This window comes from Puma concolor, chromosome B4, assembly GCF_028749965.1.
Source record: "Puma concolor isolate L17-30 chromosome B4, mPumCon1.1.hap2, whole genome shotgun sequence".
In the NCBI taxonomy this organism is placed as follows: domain Eukaryota; kingdom Metazoa; phylum Chordata; class Mammalia; order Carnivora; family Felidae; genus Puma; species Puma concolor.
Window position 1 is genome coordinate 80,327,465 of NC_141673.1, and position 13,465 is coordinate 80,340,929.

Sequence of the window (13,465 nt, forward strand, 5' to 3'; positions counted from 1 at the left end):
GAAGGCATTATTTTGGTAGGCCTATAAGGGACCAATCCTCATAAAAGGACAAGGTCTCACTTCAGGCTGTGAGTGTTGAACTCTGGAAACAAAGAGAGCTGTTCTGTAACAGGAAATGAGACCATGCCCAACCCCATGGAGACTTCTGGGAATGAAAGAAATCACTAAATATCCTGCAAAACTGTGTGTGCATCATGTGCAGAAGAGTGCAAACTGACGGAGTCTGCAGGCCCCATGTAAAGGTTAGCCATGAACTTGAACACTGTGGGTCCAACTATACTTGCACATCACATGAGCATTTTTCTTTCCCTCTCCCATTTTGTTTGGTAACAGCTTTGTAATGGTTTTAATCTGACTCCTTGCTAAGAAGAAAGAGGTATTTGGGTCCATCCGGAGGGTCTGAGCTTTTATTGGAGAGTGGTTTACCCCTGGGGCAAGGGATGGGTCTGATAATCCTTGTAAGATCACTACAGTGATGGGGCGCCTGGGTGGCGCAGTCGGTTAAGCGTCCGACTTCAGCCAGGTCACGATCTCGTGGTCCGTGAGTTCGAGCCCCGCGTCGGGCTCTGGGCTGATGGCTCAGAGCCTGGAGCCTGTTTCCGATTCTGTGTCTCCCTCTCTCTCTGCCCCTCCCCCGTTCATGCTCTGTCTCTCTCTGTCCCAAAAAAATAAATAAACGTTAAAAAAAAAAAAAATTAAAAAAAAAAAAAAAGATCACTACAGTGAAAACAAACTTTAAAGGTGAGGTGGTGAGCGGCATTGGTCAGGCAGCCACCATACCTGCGGATTTCCTTTGCAGTCCTCAAGCGTGGAGCCCTGGTGGTGCAGGGCTTTGTTTTCACAGAAAGGCTGCTTATACTGAGCTCCCTCCCAACTGTCCCCTGGACACCCAGGCCCCAAACCCAGGAGTCATCTACTAAAACTGTTATCCAAAGCGTCTTTATTTAAAATAAATAAAATGGTGCTTGCTATTTATTCTCAAGAGCAGTTCTCAATAGAACTATCTGTGATGATGGCAGTATCCTGTATCTGCTCTCCAATATGGTAGGCGCTAGCCACAGATGCCTATTGAGCCCTTGAAATATACCTAGTGTGACTGAGGAACTAATATTTTTACTTTAGTTTCTACTAATTTAACCACATGTGCCTCTAATCGGACAATGCTTCTTAATGTTGTAAGATGGGACACAGAAATCCGAGAAACCCCTTTTAGGTTCATGAGATAAGAAGGAGACTTTCAAGTTTCAGGGCCAATTACATTCTTTTAGTTTTTCACCAAAAGGTGCCCATTCATCTTCTGCTACCTTCTACAGTTACAGGGGTCATTGCCCCAGCTGATTCTCACCTGTCGGTACCTGCATTCCCTCCACCTTGACTATCTTCTGTTTTCCTGTCCATCTGTCTACTGCCTATCTCCCTAATCTGTATACCTCCTACCTTAAGGAGGTTTTATTTCTATTTTTCACAGAAGACAACTGGGCCTAGGAGATTGGTGTTAGTTATATATAGAATGTCCACGAGCTTTGCTCTAATTTTTTTGATGAAACATACATACATTACAAATTCTGGCTTTGTTCCTCTCTCAACCTCAAGCTAACATATTACAAAGTAATATTTATGGGAAATAATGCTGACATGATAGTATTACTGATGAATTCATTTTAATGATCTTAAATGATGGATCCTACAGCTTTGGCCCATTCCACTGAAGCTAATGACACAACCACCCGGAAAAGGGATGACAGCATAAACCAGCTCTCTCATACCCACTCTATTTGAAATTCTTGAATGGCAAAGGCTTCCACAAGCTTGTTAGAAGTAGGGGCAGTGCTATTAATGCCTCAGTAAGCTTCCAGGAGTCGGGGGCTTCCTCGCCCCTGGGTTTGGGCCACACTCCCTGGTCTGGGCCAGAATTCCCTGGCGCTGAGCATTCCAGGCCACTGATCAGATTCCAGATCACCTGGATCTGACGGTAGGGCCCTCTGCACACCTGTGAGCGGCGACCACCTCGAGGCCAGAAGGCGGGTAGCTGTGAAACGTGGGGCGGCCGCGCGTGGGTTGAGCGCGGGCCGAGACAGCTGTGAGCCGGCCGGCGCCGCAGGTGCGGCTCATTGGCGCCCGCGCAGGAGTGAAGAGCGCGGCCGGCGCTCCGCGGGGCTCGCTGCTGTCGCCGCTTTCCGCAGCTGCGGCGGAGGAAGCGGGGCGGAGTCCCGGCGCGTGGGGGCCATGCGGGAGCTGGCCGGGGCGGGTCTGCTGCTGTTGCTAGCCGTCGGCCTCCCCCAAAGCCTAGGTGAGCCCGGACCCCGGACCCTGGGCACCGAGGCTGTGGCCCAGGGCTGAGTGCTGGCGAGGGAGAGAGACTTCCTTACTCCCTCGGCCACGGAGAGGGAAGGGTGAGGGGCCGGTACAGGCCCAGAAGTTCCCAAAGACCGGCCTGCGCCAGGTTTTCTTTTGGAAATTGTTTGGATTCTGGAGTTCCAGGCTTTAGGCACTTATGCTAAGGCGCCTTCTCCACGGAACAATCGCCAATTAGAAGTAGCTCAAAACCAAATGTCTCTTTTCTGAGTAACAAATGGTGTTCTATGACCACCTAATTTACGTAATGCTCACCCTCCCAGAGTAACCCCCAAATCGATCCCCAGAGGGAAAGCGAGCTCATCCTACCCCCCCCCCCCCCCCCCCCCCCCGCCAAGCCCCCGGGGACTCCCTAACGCAGCTCAGGCTATAAAGAGGCAGGGGAGTCCTGAGGCAAGTTCTAGTCAACATGGGGTAATGGGGTAATTGTGGGATAGTCTTGGGAGTATCTTGAGAAAAAAAGAGGGATAGTCTGCTGCTTGGTGATATCAGAACGTCTGTGTGAGGCCAGGAAAGTCTGAAGGTGGAGTCTTGATCAAAGGAATCCTGACCTGAGGTGCTCCCGGTGCGTGCCCACACACACAGGTACTCTCTCTCACACACAGGGCTGAAGTGTGGGATCCCTGCTGTTGATGTCGAACGTAGGACAACTGTCTTGGATTCTGGGTTCTTCTCTGGAAGTACTCGCTGGAGGGATTCAGCAGTTGGTGGACAACCGTGGCAGGTCAGGATAACCAAAGCACTGAGCTCTTGAATGAGAGATGCTGACGTTTTCCTCTGGTTTCCAATATCACAGCTCTGGTTAACAGGTGATTTTTCTCTTAAGCCCATTCAACCCTGTCTGCCAAAATGTTTACTTCGGGGAAATCTCTTCCTAACCAATTGTATCGGTAACTTAAGAATGTTATACAAGGAGAGTTGACTTCAAGTGTTTCTAAAGGAGATGACATCACGGGGAGATGCATATTAGTTGTGTTCATACTTTTCTTCTTGGCAGGTCTCCCTAAAATTAGGTGAGCACCGCTTCTGTGCAGGAAGCTTGATCCAAGATGATCTGGTTGTTACAGCAGCACACTGCTTGGTTGGCCTCGATGAGTAAGTTGTGGATTTCCATTACTTATCAAACCTTGGCTCCTAGCAATGGGACTGAGAGATTTGAAGCTCTAAATACCCTGCAAAGTTCAATCCCCATCCCTTTCTGAATTTTTCCACCTCGTCCACCCACTCACTGACCTTCCTGATCCCAGGAAACCTTTATCTGTCTCAAGATTTGCTGTGCCTCCTACTCTACTAACTAGAGACCCCAGAGATCCTAGATGTCCTCTATACTTTGTGGAGTTAGTGGTGAGGTGGGGGCGATGGTTACTTGTTCTAATAAATTATTGACATTTATTGTTAAATGGAGGCTCCAACGTTTTAATAATACGAATTTCAGTCATTAGGAGGAAAAGAATACTGTGAAAAGAACTGATACTTAGCCAGATTAAGAGAGATGCTGATAATAAGAAAAGGACAGTTCTAGGAACAACTTTTGTATCTTGTTAAAAATGACAGAGCATATATAGACTAGTACAAAAAAAGAAAAAGAGGCTGCTCTTAAATATTTCATGCAGAACTGCAATTGTTGAGAGGGGAAAGGGTTCACAGAATGTGAACACTCTGATGGAAAGCCGTGACTTTACAGATCCCTATAATCTATAGGCAATTATGATAGTTGGTAGTAATCACTAATAAAGACTTAGAAATGAAGACTTAGAAATGCTTCAAGTTACATTAATCACTTTTCATTTAAGTGAGTGAAAACAAGACCGTCTTTCCTGGGGGCAACAGCTATACTTATTGGAACGTTTTTCTTTGGTTTTAGGAAGCAAATTAAGAGTCTGACTGTGACTGGGGGGCACAACCTCTTTCCGGAGGGTAAACAGGAACAGAAGATTCCTGTTTCAAAAATGATTATCCATCCTGAGTACAACAGACTTGGATATATGAGCTCTGATATTGCACTGCTGTATTTGAAACACAAAGTCAAGTTTGGTAAGTAAGGGGAGTTAGCATATTTTAAAAATGTAGGAGAAAAGTGTGCTTTATTAATTCTGTACCAGTTAACAATTAATTTCTGTGTATATCTGGTACTATTAGAATAGCTAAGTTTTGTCCTTCTTAAAATTTTGTTTATAACATATAAAAGCACTGTAAAGATTGAAAGTCCCAGACACAAATTCTGTATGCTTAACTTAATCTGCATTTTAAGACTTTTGTCTTGACTGGGCTATATTCTAGACTTATACTCAGCTCCAGCCTGGGACTTTGGGACATTTGAAAATGTTTTCAGAGACTTCTTTCTCTCCTCATTATGGACTAGATATCTGACACTGAGCACAGGTAATCTAAACATTTTAGAAAAAATTTTTAGAATCTTTTTGTTTTTAATGCAAAAAAGTAAAGTGATCCATGACCCAAAACAATGAAGGAGCACAAATCTAGAAGAATTGGCCAGGCATTGAAAGAAGCCACTTCCCTTGAGGCATCCCATTGATCTTTAAGAACCTAGAGCTTTAACTTGTCATGCAAGGAGCCTATATGGCAGGAGAGGTGGGGGATGGGTGAATCTGATCTGTGTCTCCCATGTAACCCCTGACTTCACAACAGGTGATGCTATGAAAGACAGGGGGAAAAAAGAGAGAGATATGGCACATTAAGTGAGGGTATCAGGAAACTTACCTGCTTGAATCTTGGCTCTGGATGGAAGGTTCCCTGAAGGATCTGTAATCATGAGCAAGCAAGCCTCATTCAAGTTAGATGCTGGAATTCCCATCACCTATGACCAAAAAAAAACTATTGCCCTTTTCCCTGTTTCCCTTTATAGAAAAGCTATGAAGTTCCACTTATGGGAGGTATGTTGTTTTCCTCTCCTCAGTTCTCATAATTGTGTGTATTAGGTCTGAGATCTCTGTTAGACATCCAAATTAGACTTTCACCCCGACCTGCCACCAAATCTGCTCTTGTCACAGGCACTGCCCTCCATGTTGCTAAATTTCAAAGGTAAATTCTCAATCCTCAGCTTACTTGGCACGAGTTTAGACAGACTGGCTCATACTCTCCCTGGAAACATTTTCTTCAGTTGAGTTCCAGGAGTCCCTTGGTTTTCCTCCTACCTCTTTTTGCACCCTTTGTTAGTCTTCTATGATGATACCTCCTCCTCTTTGTGACCTCTGTTGGAGTGCTCAGTCCCTGGACCTCTTCTCTATCTGCCCTCCTTTAGTATTCTCATCCAGGTTCAAGGTTGTAAACACCATCTGCTTGAAGACTAACCCAAATGTTACCTATCACACATGCTGCTGGGATTAATAGGAGTCGTATAGCTAACTGCCTACTGGTCACCCACCCGGATGGCTAATAGGCATCTCAAACTTAATATGTTTAAAACAGAATCTTGTCCCTTGTATCCTAAATCTACTTTACCCATAGCCTTTGATTTTGATGAATGACAGCTCTGCCCTTCCAGTTGTTTAAGCTAAACACTTTGCACTCAGTCTTAAATCTTCTTTCTCTCACATTGTGTACCTAATCCATCACAAAAGTCCCATGGCTTCTGCCTCACCCGGCCTACTCTTACCATCCTGTTCCAGGCTACCATCCTTTCTTGCTTGGGTTAATTTTAATGGTCTCTTAAATTGTCTTTAGCTTTCTCTTTTGAAAGCCTAATTATTATTAACCTAACAACCAGAATAATACTTTTTAAAATCTAGGTTATGTCACTCTGTTCGAAACACTTCAGTGGTTCTTCATTACACTCAGATGGAAATCAATATTTTTATCAATTGCCATCTCTGTCCTCTTGGCCCTATATCTAGCCTGTTTTTTGTTTTTTCACTATTTTTTTCCCCTTAATCTGTTCCAGCTATTCTGGCCAACTGTTCTCAAGCATATATGACATTATCCCACTGCAGGGACTTTCCATTCTGTTTCTTATTTTCTTGAAATACTTTCTGCTCAGATAACCACTTGGTTTCAAGGCTTTACTCAAATGTCATCTGATCAGGGGCACCTGGGTGGCTCAGTAAATTAAGTGTCTGACTCTTGATCACAGCTCAGGTCTTGATATCAGGGTGGTGAGTTCAAGCCCTGCATTGGGTTCTAGGCTAGGTATGAAGCCTACCTAAAAGAAATGTTATCTACTCAAAGGCACTTGCCATGACTATCATATTTAAAACTACATTTCCCATGCCATCTTCCCTAATCCCCAGACTTTGGATCTTCTTTACCCTACTCTGATTTTTCCGGAGTGATATTACCTAACAACCAAATAAGTTATTTTATTTATAATTTGCATTCCTGCTACCCCAACACACACCCTTGTATGTAAAGGATTTATCTTTCTGCTAATTTACTGGAGTCTAGAAAAGTGCTTGCCACATAGTAGTACTGGATTACCATTAGGGGAAACTATCCTTTAGAAACAAGGGTATACCCTCAGTGGAATAGAATATAGAACCCAGAAATTGACGCATGCCTATATGGTCAATTAATCTTTGGCAAAGCAGCAAAGAACATCCAATGGAAAAAAAGAGTCTCTTCAACAAAGGTTGTTGGGAAAACTGGACCACTTTCTTACACCATACACAAAAGTAAATTCAAAATGGATGAAAGACCTAAAGGTGAAATAGGAAACCATCAAAATCCTAGAGGGGAACACAGGCAGCAACCTCTTTGACCTTGGCCATAGCAGCTTCTTACTAGACTCCGGCGGCAAGGGAAACAAAAGCAAAAATGAACCATTGGGACTTCATTAAGATAAAAAGATTCAGCACAGTGAAGGAAATAATCAACAAAACTAAAAGGCAACCTACAGAATGGAGAAGATACTTGCAAATGACATACTGGGTAAAGGGCTAGTATCTAAAATCTATAAAGAACTTACCAAACTCAACACCCCAAAAATAATCGAGTTAAGAAATGGCAGAAGACATGAACAGACATTTCTCCAAGGAAGAGAAATTTGGAGAAATTTGGATGTTGATGCTCAACATCACTCATCAAAGAAATAAAAATCACAACCACAATGAGATATCACCTCACAACTGTCAGAATGGCTACAATTAACAAGTTAGGAAACTACTAATGTTGATGAGAATGTGGAGAAAGGAGAACCCTCTTGCACTGTTGGTGGGAATGTAAACTGGTGCAGCCATTCTGGAAAACAGTATGGATGTTCCTCAAAAAGTTAAAAATAGAACTGTCTTATGACTTCTACAATTACACTACTATTATTTATCCAAAGGATACAAAAACACTGATTCAAAGGGGTACATAAATCCCAATGTTTATAGCAGTATAGTAGCTCTATCAACAATAGCCAGATTATGGAATGCCCATGAACTGATGAATGGATAAAAAAAGATACATGCATACACATATATACATACAATGGAATATTATCACTCAGACATCAAAAAGATTGAAATCTTGGTCATTTGCAAAGACATGGGTTGAGCTAGGGTTTATTTTGCTAAGCAAAAGAAGTCAGAGAAAGACGGATACCATGATTTCACTTATATGTGGAATTTAAGAAACAAAACATGAACATAGGGGAAAGGAAGGGAAAATAAGATAAAAACAGAGAGGAAGGCAAGCCATAGGAGACTTTTAATGATAGAGAACAAACTGAGGGTTGCTGGAGGGGAGGTAGGTGAGGGGATGGGCTAAATCGGTGATAGGCATTAAGGAGGGCACTTGCTGGGATGAACATTGGGTATTATATGTAAATGATGAATCACTGACTTACACTGAAACCAATACTACACTATATGTAGACTAACTTGAATTTAAATAAAATCTTGGAAGGGAAAAAAAAGGACAAGTGTATACCCTAAAATGTTAGTTTTGGAGGGTCAAGGTGGTGTGTATAACACTGGATTATGTTCTTCCTATTTTACTTTTTCTGCATTTTTCTAAATTTCTACAAATATGGAATAGTTTTTTATGAGAGGGGAAAACTTAAAATATATATCAATATTATATTTAGAGGGAAAGTGTAGAAGCCATGAAAACAACTGGATGTTACTTTTCTAAATATATTCAGCATCACTTGCCTATCTAGGAACCTTAAAATTTTCTTTTTCCAGGAACTGCTGTTCAGCCAATCTGTCTTCCCCATAAAGATGATAAATTTGAAGCAGGGCTTCTTTGCATGACCAGTGGATGGTGCAAGATTTCAGAGAGTAAGAGGCATCAAAAAATATATAGTAGTTTTAGATTTCTTTGCCCACTAGAAGCAGAAATTGTATTGGCCACGAGTAATATATTTATCCTATTTTGTTTTTGTTTTTTTCCCGAGTTATAATCCAGTGAGAATTTCTTGTTGTTTTCACCATAAAAATGTCTGTATCTAAGGCTCAACATAAAACTTCTGCTGACCATTTTGGTTATGATGTGTCAGAAAAAGAAAACCAGCAGTAACAAGGACAGATGAAGAAGAATACAGTAAAGGGATAATCAGGAAATAGTCACAATAGTTAAATTTCCTTGTCTTTAATATTATGATTTTTCAAAATTAAGAATTTCACAAATACTGCTTTATTGACTAAAGTTTTCCACTTAGGAAAACTTGAAGTATATGGTTAGGAAAGATACAATTGCCTATATTACCTTAAAAAAAATCTGCTAATAAAAAAATGTCCTTTATCACATATCTGATTTTAGGAAAGAATATAATTCACACCTTACAAAAGGACTTCCACATTTTGATTAAACATAGTTGAAATAGGTTTTTTTTTTTTAACATTTATTTATTATTGAGAGACAGACACAGAGCGTGAGCAGGGGAGGGGTAGAGAGAGGGGGAGACACAGAATCTCAAGCAGGCTCCAGGCTCTGAGCTGTCAGCACAGAGCCCAAAGCGGGGCTCAAACTCACAAACTGTGATATCATGACCTGAGCCGAAGTGGGATGCTTAACCAACTGAGCCACCCAGGTGCCCCTAAACATGGTTGAAATAGTTTTATACTTGTAAGGTTCTTACTGATTTGTTTCAGTGAGGACAATTGTTGACTAACTCATCAGTCCATCTCCACAGCATCAGAGTATTCAGATGTCCTACAAGAAGTGGAGCTTCCCATCATGGACGACAGAACGTGTAATTCTGTGCTGACGGGTATGAATTTTCCTCTCCTGGGGAGGACCATGATGTGTGCCAGTTTTCCTGATGGGGAAAAGGAGGCCTGTCAGGTAAAAAGCATAAGCCAGCCCAGTTATTCAGTATCATATAAGTGATAGTGGATTCTGCCTTTTCCCATGAGCTGCTTTTGGGGAATAATTGCTTCAACATTCTTTTTTTGTTCATCTTTCCACCATGCTTCTACTGAAAAGGTTTACTTGACCTGGCCTGAGAGCATTCTTTCCTGTTCCGTGCCCATTCTTACCCCCACCCCTCTTTTTGGGAAGATGGAAGGAGGGAAGATGGGGAGGGGGGTTCAACATTTCCAACCTAATGCAATGGTGCAAGAGCACTTTGGCTCTATCTGATTAGGTCTATCTGTGAATTATTTTTCATTCCACTTTTTGTTAAACATTGTGACTTTTTTTAAGTGTTGAGTGCAGAATGCAATGTTTGTACAATGTTTGACCAAAGATGGCACAGCTATGGTAACTGTTGGTTAAAACATGTTGTGAATGACCTCCCAAGCCTGACTACAGTAGCTTATAAAGAAGTCCGATCTTCACAAGTTAGAGGAAAAGGAGACCAATTTGTGAAAGACATGAGTTTTAAGTTTTAGATAGAGAAGATAATTTACTTGGAAAACCACTTTTTTTTTTTTTAATTGGAGGAGTCGGGAGTTTTTATTCTTCCCCGGCAAGCAGCTTGAAACTGCTGTAGGAAGCTCCCTAAAATTATCTGTTGGAAAATTTCTTGACTTTTTTGTTCTGGAGCAAGGGGGCAGGTGGTGACAGGACAAGGAGCGGGGAGAGTTTGGAAGGGAAGAGATAGAAATTTACAATTATCCCACTTTCTAAATTGGGACACAGATAGATTAAGGGTGTTTTATCCTGTCTGCATCCTTGAGAGGCAATCCTTGGGGGGTGGGCGGTTAAACCCTCAATTCTCTGCCTTTTGAAGAGGGTTTAAGTCTGGCACAGAATTGACCCATGTTCCCAAAACACCACATTATTATGAAGGATTATTAAAGAAAGGATCCTAAAATCATGGGTTCTTTATCCTCTACTCTGAGAACCAACAGTCCTATACATATAGCCCCTGGGACAAAATTAGGCCTCTGTTCTGTTCTGAGAGCCTTCAGCCATTGCATGAACTTGACTCAATTCACTGGTGCTGTAGGCTTGGATATGACCCAGTCTTTCCTAGCAATTCCAGATGGCAAAGTAGAGCGGAAGAATGTACCTGTCAATTCCCCCTGCTCCTTTCACTGGTTGCAGAATGCATGTGGTTGTTCACAAACAAGTAGGGGCAAGAGAAAAATTAAGTGTTAGCTCAACAAGATTGCAGGCACTAATTGTAAGGAGGTTACATTTGGGCAAAAAGACTGTACCTTGACACTAATGATGAAGAGGCAAAAAAATGGATTAAAAAAATGTTGATTGATAGTAACCAGTGGGTATATATGCCTCTACTACTTCTGTCTTTGGGATGAGTGCTGTTTGTTGTTGTGCTGAAATACTTTTTTTTTTTTTAATTTTTTTAAATTTTTTTTAACGTTAATTTATGTTTGAGACAGAGACAGAGCATGAATGGGGGAGGGCCAGAGAGACAGGGAAACACAGAATCTGAAACAGGCTTCAGGCTCTGAGCTGTCAGCACAGAGCCCGATGCGGGGCTCGAACTCATGGACCATGAGATCATGACCTGAGCTGAAGTCAGACACCTAACCGACAGAACCACCCAGGCACCCCTGTGCTGAAATACTTTTAACTCGTGAATATTTTCAAGTTTCATCTTTTTCTGTCCCACAAAAGGGAGACTCTGGAAGTCCATTTGTTTGTAGAAGAGGCAATGGAATCTGGGTCCTTGCTGGGATAACTTCCCAGGGAGCTGGTTGGACTAGAGGTTGGCCTTTAAGAAATAACCATAGAAGGGCATCACCTGGCATTTTCTCCAAGGTGTTTGAGTTGATGGATTTTATCACTCAGAACACATTCACAGGTAGGTATAATTTCTGTGAATTCATCCTTCTGCCTTTTGTTCTAAATCAAAAATTGATCATGCTTATTTCAAGGGTAGTTATTCTGATATGTTGCAGATATAATCAGAACTAAGCTGTAAAAGAAAGGATGACTTTGTCTGGTTTTCAATTCCTAATCCAATGTATATAAACTTAAATCTCTGAATTCATGAGAACTGATCTCTTTCAGTTTAACTTGAACTTAACTTGGACGAGCCTGAATCTTCAAGTTTATGGTCATGTAGATTTTCATGAGATATGGGTCTTTTTTTTGTAATGATGAGATTTTTAAAAAAATAGTCTTTGAGAAAGGATTCTTGCTTCATTTATCCAGGTGACATACCTTTTTCCCCTAAACTAGTTTAGAGCACTAAAAATAAATTACTCACCTCCCATTTTCCCCACTCACCTTTGTTAATTTTACTTGACAACAGTGGGGAAAATAAGGGAGGCCTTGGAGGGTTACTTTGTTTTGCAGCACTAAAATCTAGAATTAGGAAACAAATGTGGGTCTGGAGATGCCAAACCTGTCCTCAGGGAACTTTCCTACTATTTGGGAAGACAGAGGAGTATGTTGGCCCAGTGATGAAAGATGAGCTAAGCTAAGCTACAAGGTGAGCTAAGCCCCTGAGAGCTGTCAGAGCACTGAGGACAAGGCAGAGGGGCTCAGTCCCAAGGGATACAAGGTTTGCCTTGCAGAGGGACAGCACCTGCGCAAGAGGGCAGCCTTTGCAGAACATAGCGAGTGAGGACACACAACTTACAGGACCAAGCAGTTCAGTACAAGAAGCAAGTCGTTTCAAGGCCGGGAGCCAGAGGGTCAGAGCACAGGGCTTCCTCCAGCCTTCCCTCATTGCAGTCCAAGATCAGCCACCTTGCTGATGATTCGAGAAGCACCACTGTTAACTGGTCCAGCTGAGCACCAGAGCTCCCTCTGACTAGAGCAGGCTTGCCACTCCGATTTGGACCTCAGAGTGAAAGTGTTCTGTTCATTGTCATTACTGCACAGGGAGAGTCTCTCCTGGTAGCAATTCTATTCAGTTTTCATCACCTGAAAGAGAAGGTTAAAAGGATTAATAAGCCCTGAACAAAGGTTAACAGTAACAATATTTTAAAATGGCAATGAAATCAGCCAGTAATGGTTAATTCCACAGTCAAATAATAGCACAATGTGACAATTTATTTAAATAATACTTCCTTAACATCATCTAAGCTTCTCATGCCACAGTTGCCTATTTCTTATAGTTTCAACAATTAAAATGTGACACTGGAATTTGAAATTGCTGAGTGCATGATAGAGACTTGACATGTCCCTGCTAAAATTTGTGTACTTTCGGGGAGCCTGGGTAGCTCGGTCAGTTAAGCACCTGAATTCGGCTCAGGTCATAATCTCATGGTTCATGAGTTCAAGCCCTGTGTCAGGCTCTGTGCTGATGGCTCAAAGCCAGGAGCATGCTTCAGATTCTGTGTCTCCCTTTCTCCCTGCCCCTCCCCAACTTGTGCACTCGCTCTCTCTCAAAAATAAACATTAAAAATTTAAATATAAAAAAATTTAAATATAAAACTTGTGAACTTTTACTTTAGTATTTTTATACAAAGGCATTTTATTATAACCCAGGATATCCTAGTGAGAGATGGGGGAGAAAGCCATATTAGTGCCATGTAATATAAATTTGAAACCTCGATGTGACTCATGATTTGCAAAAGCTGGATAAAGAAATATTAAATCTGAAGAACTTGGGTAAAGAAAAGAACATTATGATTTATAAATTATCTCAGTGAAGTCTAAGTACAGTGTCTAGGTCAAAGCATCTAAAAACATGCATTCCCATAAATATAAATTATATAAATTACAAAGCTTCAAGCTATGTATCATATATCTTGAAATTCTGTTCATAGCTGAAGTAAATAATCAACTTTTTTCTACATTTTGA

General features: G+C 41.7%; 1 protein-coding gene across 1 annotated transcript in view; it reads left to right on the top strand.

Annotated features, from left to right (window-relative positions):
- Nucleotides 1-1,012: 1,012 nt before the first annotated feature.
- OVCH1 (ovochymase 1) overlaps nucleotides 1,013-13,465 on the top strand; it is an 83,888-nt gene continuing 71,435 nt past the window's right edge. The window contains exons 1-7 of the mRNA XM_086715123.1: nucleotides 1,013-1,044; nucleotides 1,977-2,328; nucleotides 2,912-3,079; nucleotides 3,353-3,450; nucleotides 4,220-4,389; nucleotides 9,431-9,582; nucleotides 11,326-11,512. Coding sequence (XP_086571249.1) covers nucleotides 1,013-1,044; nucleotides 1,977-2,328; nucleotides 2,912-3,079; nucleotides 3,353-3,450; nucleotides 4,220-4,389; nucleotides 9,431-9,582; nucleotides 11,326-11,512 — 1,159 coding nt within the window. The remainder of the gene's footprint in view (nucleotides 1,045-1,976; nucleotides 2,329-2,911; nucleotides 3,080-3,352; nucleotides 3,451-4,219; nucleotides 4,390-9,430; nucleotides 9,583-11,325; nucleotides 11,513-13,465) is intronic.